This window comes from Papilio polytes, unplaced genomic scaffold (assembly GCF_000836215.1).
Source record: "Papilio polytes unplaced genomic scaffold, Ppol_1.0 DF824269.1, whole genome shotgun sequence".
NCBI lineage: Eukaryota > Metazoa > Arthropoda > Insecta > Lepidoptera > Papilionidae > Papilio > Papilio polytes.
The window spans coordinates 492,442-506,559 of record NW_013524935.1 but is presented as its reverse complement, the minus strand read 5'-3'; the positions used below and the strand labels follow the sequence as shown (position 1 = coordinate 506,559).

Below are 14,118 nucleotides of genomic sequence, written 5' to 3'. Positions count from 1 at the left end.
GGTAAATGAAACTTTAAAATGTGAAATAATTTTGAAGTATGCACAAGTTTGCTAGGTTTGTGTGTTGAAAATACATGTCTGGTCGGTATTGGTGACAGGGGAACCTCCTGTAGCCTTCGGTTCTAGGGTCCAATTATTTCATTGTCAATTTTCTCCGTACTTTACATCTATCAGACTGGAAATTAAATTTTAATAAGCGTTTGAAGTTGTATTATAAAATTTTGTGAAACTAGTTTGAGGCGCAGGATAACTGATTTTAGGTATGTGGCCGTTTCAGAAATAGAATCTAGGCATGACGCTAGGTCGCAGCCGCATCGCAACCTGCTAAACCGGCAGGTGTGGTTACCCGGGGCGCATGAGGTGGGGGAGGTGTCCGGCGGCCGCGCTGCACGCTGCACCGCGCCAAGGTCAGCCGCCGCACGCATGCGTCGCCCCCTCCCCCCTACACCCCGCACCGTCGCACTCTCACCCGCCACCCTCTGTCGCCGGCGGCGGCACCCACTATACTTATGTGTTCCTGTTAGCCGTTCACCTAATACGCTCGCCCCCCTCTTCCATTTAGTGACTGGGAAATAGTCACAATGTAGAAATTGTAATCCTAAATTACATGTTTTATGATACAACTTTTGGCTTCAATCTAATTATATTAATGTTAACTTTCTAAAAAGCAGCAATTTTGTTTAGGGTACGTAATAATTAAGTTGATGTCGTTAATCGCATCCTACATTATGTAGGCCTTTAAATGTTCGATATGCGTAGATGTGTTCTTTCATGCTATTCCTCTTTGAGTTGTATAATTTTAAGGGCTCTGGTCAACGTATCTACCACGATGCAAATGTTATGAATTGTAGTTGTACGTAGATAACACGTGCCCGCCGAGCCACTGTTGCCGGCCGCCGCGCCGCCGCCGGGCTGCGTGGGCGCGCACTCTGTCACACGCACACACACGCAACAGAGAAATCAAACTATTGACTATTACTTCGTGTTTCGTGATGTGTTGGATTAAATTTCACTTCAGCCACTCAATGATCTTTAATAAGTAAAGCGAAATGTGTTGTTATCAGCTGTTTTTAAATGCAACCTTTGCAATGGCCTAGTTTTTGTATCGCACGGTCTGTGCTTGTGGCGAGTTGTGGGAAAGATCTTGGAGTGTTTTTTACAATAAAAAACTATTGTGCGTCGAAAACATAGTGGAGGTCAGGCGCACTTAGCCACACTCTATTAGAAAGCTAAACGGCGTCGCGAATAACACAAGGAGTGGTGCGTCGCGGTTGCCTCCTACGTCCGCACCGTTCGATTCGGTTGCAATGTTCCATTCACCTTATTCGCCGGCGTCGAGGTTCACTGACTCCGCCGGGCGACCGACTAACTAACTCCTCGGACACGTCACCGTGCTCGTGCCGCTGTTTCATCAGCCGCCACCGCTGTTAGCATTCTGCCGGCGTGCGGCCGTACAGCGGCGCGCCGCTGCGACCTCGTTTCGCGAGCGGCCGATCCGTGCAGCGTTATGTAAAGCGCTGAGGCGCACGGTGCAGCGGCGAGCGTTGCGCTCGGCCGCGTGTGCGCGACCCCCCGCCCCATCCCGCCGCGCCCCGCGCCACACGCCGCCACCCCGACACCCGCGCGCTTCGCCTTGCGATTTCGTCCGTCCGTCGGTTTCACTGGCGCGGGCCGAGGCGTAGGGGGGTTCCGGAGGTCGCGCGCCTCCCGCTTCCTCCGCCCTCCGAGACGGAGAACGGAGCGCTCGGTTCAGTCGTCGAGCGGAGTGCGTCGGCGCCGGTCGAGCTCCTGTTGCCTCGGCCTCTTTGCCATCGCTCGGTACGTGCGAGACGTGCGGCGCGGTCGGGTGTTGTTCGTGTGCCGCAGTTGTCGGGTGCGTTTGCGACGGCGGTGCGGTTTAGTGCCGGTGCCGGCCGCGGTCCGAAATAGCGTGCGTTATCATCGCGACCTCGGACGGCGAGACGAGATACCGCGAGGTCGGCGGCACCTGCGCCGCGCCGCGCCCCACGTGCGCGCCGCGCTGCAGCCGACAATTAGCAACTGTCTGCGGCCCTCTCCCGCCCCCGCGCGCCCTGCACCCCCGCCCCGCCTGCAGACACGCCGCCCTGCCCCCTCGTCTGGACTTTTGCACCAGCGGACGCGAATAAAATTTTTACATATCCAGCGGTGCACATTCCCCAGACCTAAACATATCTGTACTCTTTAGTAATTCTTTATTACGAAGCAATCGTACATATATCGCAATAGATAACCTCATCCTGAATGACACTATTAAGATATGTAATTGTCAGTATAGAAAAGTCGTAACGATTGGCGACACATTGCAAATAAAACGATTTCGCAATTAGCAGACCGCCTCATTACTGCGGGTTGCGTAATTCTTATAACAAAGATCATGAGTTTTGTTTATAGTTTTTTTTTCGTCAATTTTCTTTTGATACGGTTTTCCTTGTTATTTATTTTTATATTCTTGATTGGTAATAATCGAGGTATTTTAATCGCCTTAAATGATTTGACTCATAAAAACATGTGTAGTAAAACTTATCAACTAACAACAAAATATTTACTTCCTATATCTGAAATTAACTAAATCTACTTATTCCAAATTGTTTGTCCACATTGTTCAAGGTTCTAATGATTTTATCGTAATTATGTCTTTGTCTATCGAAACCAGTTTAAACCAGTTTTATTCTGTTTAATTTATTTTTTAATCTCATTAATGTTATAAATGCGAATTTTTTGGATAGATTAGCTAGCCTAAGCTGAACAGATCTCGATGAAATTTGGGACAGATGCGGGACATAGCCTAGAAGAACACTTAGGCTTCTTACTGTTTTTAATTATGCTCGTATGAAGTCATAGGCGACAACTAGTATGTAATAATTATTTTGTGTTATTTATTTCTCAATATTATTTTTTGATGGATTATATAATACAAGTATTTTACTTGTGATATACCAAAAAGAATCCTATTTAGGTTAGGTTAGGTTAGGCTTTTGTTCTTACGTAATACCTACATTTATAGAGAAATATCGTAAAAACTACGTAAGCGTTTAAAAATGTATAATAGACATGATTATTATAAAAAATATGTTAGTAATAATGTAATTTATAAAAAAGTTTCTACCTTTAAAATAATTAATTTTAAATCAAAAATGTAGGACAAAATAATTGTAGCTACACAAATGTATGTGTATGCAGAACTAACCTAAAATAACGCATAATTTGTTAACTTAGCAAATAACGACTATGTAACTAATAATATAATGCACAAAAAGTTTAATAATACGTCTATATTGTTAATTTACAACATAATATTATAAAGAGATTTATATTTTTTTATGTATGGAAACAACTCAAAAACTACTGTTCCGATGTTAAAAATTCCTTTACCATTAAAAAGCTACGTTTGCAGTAACATAAGCTATTTTTATTTCACGCGGACCAAGTCGCGAGCAACAGCTCGTTTATATTTTTAATTTTGTAATATCATACTTTCATACTAATATTATAAATGCGAAAGTTTAGATGGATGGATGTTTGTTAGTTTGTAGCCTAAACGGCTGAACGGATTTAGATGAAATTTTGTATAGATGTAGAGGATATTCGGGAAGAACATATAGGCTGCTCGCTTCTGTTTTTTTTTTATTCCACGCGGTCGGAGTCGCGGGCGAAAGCTAATAAGGTATAACGATAATTTTTGCGCAGTAATGAATTCCGCGAAACGCGTCTATCAAACGTCAAATTTTCATTAAATTAAACATTTTAAATGCTCTCAAAATCATTAAAATGCATAGTTATTGTCCACCACTTATTGTCGACTGTATTTATTGAAAATTTATTTATTCATTGTTTTAAATCTTTGGAAAACTCATTTTATGAGGACTATCTTGCTAGCGAAATTGTGCGCATGAAATTACAAAATACAGTTAAAATGTAGCCTATGTTACACACTGATAACGTAGCTTTTTAATGGTGCAAGAATTTTCGAATTCGGCCCAGTAGTTTTTGAGTTATTTCAATACATACAAAAATCTAAAAATACAAATTTTTCCTCTTTATATTAGTACTAGCTGTTGCTCTCGACTTCGCCCGCGTTAAATAAAAAAAAAAAAAAACTATAGCCTATGTCACTTAAAGATAAATTACCTTACAGATTTGAAAGATTTTTTAGAATCTGCACAGTAGTTTTTACGTGAGTCGAATACATACAAAAATACAAATCTTTCCTCTTTATAATATTTATAGATAGATAACGCAGTCATCATTGTGAATTATTTTTTTTATACTTTTACGTACAAGTTCACAACACCTGGACTTAATTGTCTTCTAGTAATTGTTAGAGTACTTTTACCTTTTTCCATATTAAATTACCCTAACTTAGAGGATCCGTTAATTCCTGACAAATAAGACTTGCGCAATACTGATGCGATATTGTGCAATGTATTGTCAGTTATGTGCCGTTCTACTTACAGTTGTCCGTCTCAAAACTGTTGTGTCTGCAAAATGATTACTGACAACGCACTCCAGATACCAAGACTACATAAAAATTGTTTAAATCAGAGATTTGAAACATTTTGCTCTGTTGATTCAAAATTTGACCGGTTTTAGTGAATTGCTGGTACATTTCTTCTTGAATTGTAAATCTTTTTTCCGCCATTTTGCACCCCGCAGAGGTTTTATAGACCCCAAGTGGTTTTGGACTTTGAGAATCACTAATACTAACGGTCAATAATATAGTTTGAGGACTTATCGACGATGTTTGTAGATAAATTGATAATCTATACTTATATTATTACGAGGAAAACTTTGTATAGGAAAACTACTAGGACGATTTTAAAAATTCTTTCACCATCAGAAAGGTAATTTATCTGTGAGTAACATAGGCTATATTTTATTATTACTAATGTTTAGGAACTATTAATAAACAGCGTGTTTCTGGACGCCGGCGTTAATTATTTCATAAAGGAATTATAATGTTCCTATATTGAAATTTTATAAGAACGCATACTAAATATATGAGCCAAATATTTATTGAAATAGTAAGCAGTTTTTGCTTAGAATTCAAGATGGCGTAACATTTTGCAAATTCTAGTTTTCCAAAGTAATATTAAAATATAAAATTATAATGCAAAGACGTCGTCATAAGATGTTAATATTTAACTACGATTTTTCTCTTTTATTAAACTTTATTGTTTTCTAAATTTAAATATGTCTTCTTTTTTTTTAATTCTCCACGTTTCACTACCACAATTTTTTTTTAATTTAGCAATCAGTCTTTAAAATCAATATCAATTTTCTAACAATAGATAGTTTAGTGAAATTATTATACGAAGATCTAATTCGCCCAAATGTGACTTAAATTTTGGTTTAGCAAAGTTCATTGTGCTCGAATCCATATTATGAACTTTACATTTTGGCTAGAATAAAAAAGTCTAGGTGACAAATCTATCGATTTTATATCTTGTAGTGAAGGCTACATAATGGTCACGGTATCTATTACGTGAATTACATAATAGTAGATATAAAAATATAGCGAGCGGTACACGTGCGCCCCTACCCCTCCCCCCTAGTAGCTACCCCTCATCACCCGCACTCGTCTTGTCGTTTACGTAACGCGTTTACGTTTCACCGAACGCGCCTCCATGTCTCCGTTCGTTATGATTGAACCCTAACTATGTACCCTATGTTTTCCTGGTACAGCCCTTTGATTTTTTCTGCTTGTAGGGGAAAAATAAAAAATCCTTTCTTAAAATCCTCAATAACTTTGTCCTCTTTATATGTGGCGAACACAGTAATGATATTTCATTGTTTACTTTACTAGTTTTCGCCCGCGACTCCGTCCGCGTGGAATTAAAAGAAGTGTGTAGTCTATGTGTTCTTCCAGAGTATCCTCTACGTCTATGCCAAATTTCTCTAACAAACATCCATGCATCTAAACTGTAGCATTTATGATATTAGTAAGATAGTAAGAAGTAATATTAGACCCCAAGTAATACAGAATTTAGATAGTTGGATCACTTTTGATACAGAAAGTACAGAAACTCGACTAAATAGGAATTAATAGGAGGATTTCATGCCTTTCAAAGTATAACTAGTATTTGTAACTGCAGTGGACGTTGCGTACTAAACGCTTTCTAGAATGTTCCCAAGCGAGAAGTGTTTCACATTGTACGATGTACTGGTACGCTATTGTTTGGTGCACTGGACCCAGCACGTGTACAATCTAATATTCAAACAAGCGAGCACGATAACGTTCCGTCCGAACTCGTCGACCTACACCTGTTTAGTATTCGATTTTTTTTCTCGTTATTTAAACGCCTCTATGAAGTTGATCTTGGCTCTCATTCAGCCCTGGTGCGTCACAATGACGGCTAAAGTTAGCGTCGCACAATATACGTTCACTATAAAAAGAACTCATGAAATCCATTTTATTATTGATTTTTTTTTATATCATATGGTTGCAAACAAAAAAACGGAGGAGGATACGCCACATAAAGAAGACATTTCACCTTCCTATGCGTCTCTTGCACCGTCAAATCCACCTTCCCTTTCCATCCTCTTATAAGAAAAAGAGTGGGAAGGAAAAGGGACTACAGTTGGGCTTCCGACACCACACACAATAGACGAAACGCGTGATTGCTCACACTTGACGTCTGTCTTCTGTGTGGTCGTGGTTGCACCGAGCAAGCCGACCCATGCGTGCGAAGATGTTAAAGCGGGCTCTAACACTGTTAACCAAACATCATTGTAGGTATCATGTTCTTTGATGGTTGTGTAGCAGTTTAATCGTAAGTACTAAGGCATCATGAGGCATTAGGTTTAACAGTAGCTTGGGGCGGGAAGGGTTGGGGGGAAAATGCACGTGTCAGTGTTGCCAACGTCGTGCATGGCATTCGTCCCCTCTCCGCACTTGTTGCTCGCTGCGTTGTAGCGCTGCTACCGGTGTCGCCGGCCTTCGCACACAATCTTCTGTCCTCCTTGGATTATGCTCACTCTTTCGCGAATATTTTCGCATTTTAACTGCGGGAAAACTGATTCATTGATGTCAAATAGTTTTGTAATATATGCACAATTAGTAACTTACAAATGTTGCAGAGATTTGTTGTACAATCTTGTAAACACACGGATTGTATCCAAAGACATTTAAAAATGTACAGACACGGCATAGTGAACAACATTTTTTAACCGGTACCTTCTCCGAAAGGTACTATATTATTTTTCAAGTTTAGTGTCACATCGTTACCGTATATTGACATATAATAAAACATTGTACAAAATTATAATACCATTTTTTGGTATAGAATAAACTAAACAGGATAATAAAATAAAATGTAAATATTTAAATATGTTATTTAAATACCTATAGGCTAATTTAAATGCAATTAACGGGTTTGAGGATCTCAGTAAAATGTCAACTATGCCTAGTCTATATATGTTTTTAATTTCTTTGTATCACACTAGAACAAAACAAGGTTTGGACATAAAATGTTATTATAACCACGAATATTACGCAAATGGAGTACATTATTTACAAGAAATATGGAGTTACCAAATTCAATTACGAACTTAGTTATAGAAATACGTCAATGAATCCGTACGCAATGCGCCCGTTTGGTCTCCCAATTTCACATTTCATCCGATTTCCCAACAACTCTTACGTCGCTAAACGTTTCCATCGCAAACGCACCCGCTTATTGTGTAAAATTTGTAATTCCAGGAACGGAATGAGTGATTGTGTATAAATAAACGTTTGATAAGTGATTATATTAAGAACTGTGCAAACATGACTAAGACGTATTTCGTTGTGAGGAATTATGAGGGAAGTTGTTTGTGAAGTCGTACCATAGAATGGGTATACTCATGGAAGCCACTAAAGGGAATTTGGTCACTGCCAGATATCGAGGAAGTGGTGCAGAGTCGGAATATTTCACGATGGGAACACCCCGGAAGCCTTTCTATGCGGACACATTGCATACAATCGCTATTAATACCAGGGAGACAGAATTCGGAAGTATCGTTGAGCCGATACCGATAACGCTCAAGACTTACAAGCCGTACCAACCCCAGGGTTATGGGTACCCGCAGCAGGTGGCATCGCCCGCGGCTCCTGTTGTCCGGGTACCTGAGACCGATAGGCCTTCCCCGGTGAAAAGCGAAAAAAGTCCTGTTAAGGAATCTAAGGATGATATAGTCGCTAGGCCTCCTCCTAAAAAGAAATGGATCAAAGAGTACCTAGGTGAGTTTTAGTACTAAGATTTTTCTGGAAATTGTTCTATAAAACAATATTGTTTTTTTTTTCGTATTAGGATAATTTTGTTCTGCTTAATGCTTAACCTTTGTAAGTCTCCGTTCGGGTTGTTTACTTGATAAAAACCTTGATATAACGAATCAATAATATGACAGACTTCGATAGCCCACGTACGTAGTTACCGTAGCAACATGAGGAGATAAGTATTAGGTCTGTAGCACATAGACAAACTGTTTCTTAAGCGAAGTTAAAGCTATATTTTTATGGAGTTTTGTTCCAGCAGTATTCAATAGCAGTTATTATATCCGCTTTCACTATGTGCTACAGGGTTTAGAGCACCATTTCTACCTTTTACATATTATTTTTCCTGTTTCCGAGATAATTTGTATTATTTGGCTTCCGGTGCGTGGGCATAAAGGATCTCGTTTGTATAGTAATTTTCTTCAATTTGTCTTATTGATTCTATTTGCGCTACAAGATGAAATTATAAGATTTGAGGTACGCGGAACATCAATTACTTTGTCTTTTTAACATGAATACTTATTCCTTAGTAGATACCAAATATACATCTGTAGTTATATCTTCTTAATAATATTATAAATGCGAAAGTTTATATAGATGGATGGATAGATGTTTGTTAGAGTTTGTAGCCTAAACGGTTAAACGGATCTTGATGAAATTTGGCATAAACGTAGAGGAAAGTCTGGAAGAATATATAGGCTACTCACTTTTGTTGTTTTTAATTTCATGCGGACGGAGTCGCGGGCGAAAGCTAGTTTATTAATAATTATTGCACTTTTGTTCCGTCTTAACCGACAACGCTTGCGTCAAGGTGTACCTCTCCTGAAGGTCAATGTCTGCACGCCTAGTACCCAGGACACGCCCAGTTCGATCACAGTATGATAAAAAAAAAACAATTACTAGGACATCGAGTGAAACATAACATCCTGTATAATACAACCATGACCTAAGTGGCAGTCGACTTATCATGGTGACAGGATAACATGTAGTGTATAGACGTGACAGGTTTAGTAAAATTCTGAAAACAATTTTACTCTACTAGATTTAGTAACAATTTATCGAAATATAAGTTACTAGCTTTCGTCCGCGACTCCGCCCGCAAGAAATTTAAAATAATATAGAATATAGCCTATGGTACACACAGATAAATTACCTTTGTAATGATGAAAGAATTTTTAATACCGGTCCAATCGTTACATAGACAACAAAAAAAAACAAAAGTAAGTAGCCTACGTGTTCTTCCAGACTATCCTCTACATTTATGCCGAATTTCATCGAGATCTGTCCAGCAGTTTATGCTACAATCTCTTACAAACATCCATCCATTTTCGCATTTATAATATTAGTATGAAGTATGACTAGGTACAACTATTAACTTCTCCCACAAAAGACTGACAGAAAACATCTTTGAATTACACAAAAAGATACATCAAGTAAAACGTAATCTCTTAAATTTCTCAATTACGTAACTTCCGTATTAGATTTTCTTTACAATTGTCACTAACATTGGTCGATTTCATATTTGCGATTCCGGCCCTGCCTTGACCTGTACAACAAAACAGCGGTAATCTCATAAACTAGGCGACTTACTAGTAGTGTGTAGTAATTTTGCATTGACAAGTTACGTAACAACGGCCATATTTATTGGATTAAAAGCAACGTTGTACGAATGTCGGGTTTAATTACCGAGTTTAATATTAGTTAAGATTTTAGCCGAAACAGTTGTTGATAAAATGCTTTATGAAAAAAAAACACAGATGAATTGAGTACCTTCTTTTGGGAATCCGGTCAAAAAATAACTAACGACAAAAAATAGGATCTAGGAAGGCAAAATCTTTAAAAATTAAACCGACGCCTGATTCTATTTTCAAAGATAATACCATAAATGTGAAAGTTTAGATGTATGGATGGATGTTTGTTAGAGTTTGTAGCCTAAACGGCTGAACGGATTTTAATGAAATTTCGCATAGATGTAGAGGATAGTCTGAAGGAACACATAGGCTATTCACTTTTGTTTTTTTCTAAAGCTAGTATTTCTATAAGTGTCACATTTTTAGGATAATAAAAGGCAATGTAAACACACCCTTAAATTGAAATATACAACGGAAATGTATACATGACCTCGAGGAATGAAGTTGTTTGTGAAACGTCTCGACGGAAGAGCAGAAACAAGATTTCCTATAACGACTGCATTTATGATAGACGACCTAGTTTGAGACCTAACTTAGAAAGATGACAAAAGCAGGATTCAAATAGCTTCTACTATTAAATAGCATTATAAAAAAGCAAACATTAACAGCCGGAAGTAGAAATTGAATATGAAAAATGCTTCGGGAAAGAAAAAACAAGTGCACATTTCTTACAATATTACTTCTAAGTGATCTAATTGGTTTTATCGCTAGACAACTTAAACCTATCTACTTTACTTGGTTTCCTGATAATATTATATATGACACTAGCTGTTCCCATGCGGCTTCACCCGCATGAATTTGTGAAAATTTTATTTTACTGTTTACATTTGTCAAATTATCAATAGCAAATGTCAAAATTACAATGACAAACCTAGACAGTCTTGCTTCTTGATGTTGGCAGCAACTTATGGTCTCTTTCCCACATTAGAGTTTTTATCCTAAATATTTACCACCTAAGTTTAATGGCGTGAAAATATATAGCCTAAAGCGTGACGTAAGTGTAGGGCTTTTTATTAAAAAAAGATTTTCAAAAATATGCTGTAATTGCTGACATCTTAGGCAACAAAGTATTGTGTGTTTACGCTTTATTATAAAAGTATAGAAGTATAGATATAGATTAATATTAGGAGCACATAAGAGAATGGTGTCTATACACCAAACATACTTGTAACATTATTCGCTTTACCTTCAATCCTAGCACGTTTGTTTTTAGGTGTACCTTCAAGGTCTGTATTGTTTAGTACTTGCGTTGCGATAAGTTCGTGACAAGGCACCGTTAGTCAGGCGGCGTTAGACCACGGCCTGCGTGTCGAATGTTTGATCTGATTGTTTTTAATGCGGTCCGCAATTTAAAAAAATCGTAATAAAATCCTCTCTGAATCTAAGCAGATGTCCGTTTTACGAAATAACGATTAGTGTATGACCATTGAGTATTTGTCATTAAGTAAATGTAAAGAATTTATTAGATAATACTGTTGTGTGCAAATGACTGGCATTCCACAACCGTGCGGTTTTCGCGGAACTTCCTGCCCCGCACAGCCGCGTTGTGGAACGGTCTGTCCTCGGCGGTATTTCCAAACCAATACGACTTAGGGTCCTTCAAGAAGCGAGCCTATCATTTCCTCAAAGGCCGGCAACGCATCTGTAGTTCCTCTGGTGTTACGAATGTCCATGGGCGTCGTTGACCACCTTGGTGTTCACGCCGCTCGTTTGCCCCCTTTTTTTTATAAAAAAAAAAAAAAAAAAATGACAATTATTTTTGGCATCACTAATGCGGACGGAGCGAGATAAATATGTTTATCAACTTTCGCTCTATTAAACAAAGATAAAAAATATTTTTATAATACGATTGTATAAGAGGTCATTACCAGGAGCGCAGACGTCATATCGGCGGTGGTCTTACACGTGGTCGAGCCATTTATTATCTGTTGAGATAAAATAGTATCGTAATAAAGATTGGCGTGTCTATGTGTGCTGTAGACAGCCGTCGCGATTGCCCGTCGCTTATAGTCCGAACAACGTATCTGACCCGATAGGAATAAGAGACAATAAATTATATTAGCCTAATAGCGAACTTCTAACAATGAAGTGTCACAAGATTGTAGCTGTCTTTTGTTGGTTATTTAATATGCCAAAGTATTACACTTATTCTAATAGAAATAATTGCAAAAGAACGCCTCTTACTGGACCAAATGAGTTTGTCGTAGTCGTACTATAAGCGTGGTGTAGACGGCCGTCGCCTACTCCGCAAGGTTGATATCGCATTGGTACTGACATTTTTGACACACAGTCACAAAACACCGCTTAGTTACTCAAATAACGTAAACAAATCTAAAATGTTTATTTTATAATGCTTTACTTTATCCAGTCTCGTTGTGTTTTTAAAAACAACTGTTATAAATATTTTATTTTTGCAAAACACTCACTCTGTGATGACAAGTTATTGACAACTTCAAACCGTCTTTATAAAGGGTGGACTGGGGTGGACAGACTTGTTTTACCAAAGAGGTTTTACTTTTTTAAAACAAGAAGGTAATAAGCGAGAAATAAATAAAGAACATATTAGCATTTTGTGTCAACCAGTTTATTTTAATAAAATACTACCTGTTCCCGTGCAATTTGATCAGGATAAAATTATTTTATTGTTTAAATGTGTCAAAATGTCAATTACCAATGTCAAAATGACATGACAAAGCTTGGCAATTTTGCTTCCTTAATGTTGGCAGCAACTTATGGTCTCTTCCCCACATTAGGGTTTTTATACAAAATATTTACCCCCTAAGTTTAATGGCGGGAAAATATATAGCCTAAAGTGTGACGTAAGTGTAGGGTTTTTTATTAAGAAAAGAATTATTCAAAAATATGCTATAATTGCTGATATCTTAGGCAACAAAGAAGTGTGTGTTTACGCTTTATTATAATAGTATAGAAAACTATAAAATAGCCTTGAGCTCTTGCATTTTTTGAATATACATTTTTCATAACGTGCAAAGATGGTGTACAATTTACGACTTGATGGCCAGAAGTACCACTCTTTTGGTGCTAGATAAGATTGGCGACTCTCATGATGACTTCGAACCAAGGTTTCAGCAGATCAAAGTAAAAAATAAGTATCTACTTTTTGTAACATTTGTAAAGCGTTTTTAATTTTTTTTTATCTTGTATTATTTTATTTTTAACTGAAGGTTGCAGTTTCTCGCATATAATTTAATCTCGTATAATTTCAGTTTAAATTGGAATTTTATTAAATGATGTTATGGTACTAGTGAGTTGTGACGTCAAAAAACTCTTTTGCTTCGATTCATCGTTGAGCCACGTGAGTTGGCCTTCGGTATAGAGCATGCGCAACCCCCCCTCCCCTTTTCCCTTTGTGTAGTCGGTGTATGAAAAGGGTGGGGGCTATCTAAAAGAAAATTTCGACTGGGCGGGGTCATTTGACCCCCGGTATTTCACGTTATCTCAGCACGTGGCTTTGGTTAAATCTATTTTTTTTAATTTACCTTATAGTATTTAGGTTTCCTTAGCACACGTGACTGTTTTTAACCGACTTCCAATAAGTAATTTTTTAACTCGTCTGTTTTTGCCACAAAAAACACGATTATTGTTAAAATAGTGTTGGTTGGTAACAAGCCTTGATCCATTTTTTCACTCGTTTTAACCTGACATGAACAAGGCATCCAATATTTATCGTATCAGGGTAGCATAAAGTTATCACATGTTGATGGCGCTATAAAACCCTAACGGGATTACCAGCCAGAGTTACCTTAACAGTTGTAGTGAACAAAGCCATGAGGGTTGATTTATTCAGATAGATTTGTGTTTCGTAAAAATAGTAGTAATTTTACTATAATCTGTACTAGCAACCATGCTGATTTTTATATTAGACCGAAATTGTTACTAGGCAAGAAATACACAATAAAATGTATAAAAAAGTATTATTATTTGATACGACGCTCAGACAGCACGCCTTTCAACGTGTGCTGAGAGCACTAGGCCAGGGTGCACAATCTCAGTACATTTAACTTGGAAATCCGAAGATAAAATACTGCAATATAACGGAGCATCTTAAATCTATTTTGATAATAAGAAACAGACCAATATTGTTTTTAGTAGTATTATATTTGTTATATATGCCAACGCGGCATTATAGATGGC

The 14,118-nt window shown here is 37.8% G+C and overlaps 1 protein-coding gene across 4 annotated transcripts in view; it reads left to right on the top strand.

Annotated features, from left to right (window-relative positions):
• Positions 1-14,118, top strand: part of LOC106107682 (max-binding protein MNT-like) — a 33,550-nt gene that overhangs the window by 6,402 nt on the left and 13,030 nt on the right. Inside the window, exons 1-2 of one of the 4 annotated variants that reach the window (XM_013288666.1) lie at positions 1,721-1,818; positions 7,721-8,239. The exons of 1 other annotated variant lie outside the window; for it this stretch is intronic. In XM_013288666.1, coding sequence (XP_013144120.1) covers positions 7,852-8,239 — 388 coding nt within the window. In that variant the 5' untranslated portion in view covers positions 1,721-1,818; positions 7,721-7,851. Of the gene's footprint in view, positions 1-1,720; positions 1,874-7,720; positions 8,240-14,118 lie in introns of those variants that run through there. 2 more of the 4 variants (XM_013288658.1, XM_013288674.1) reach the window with 2 other exon arrangements.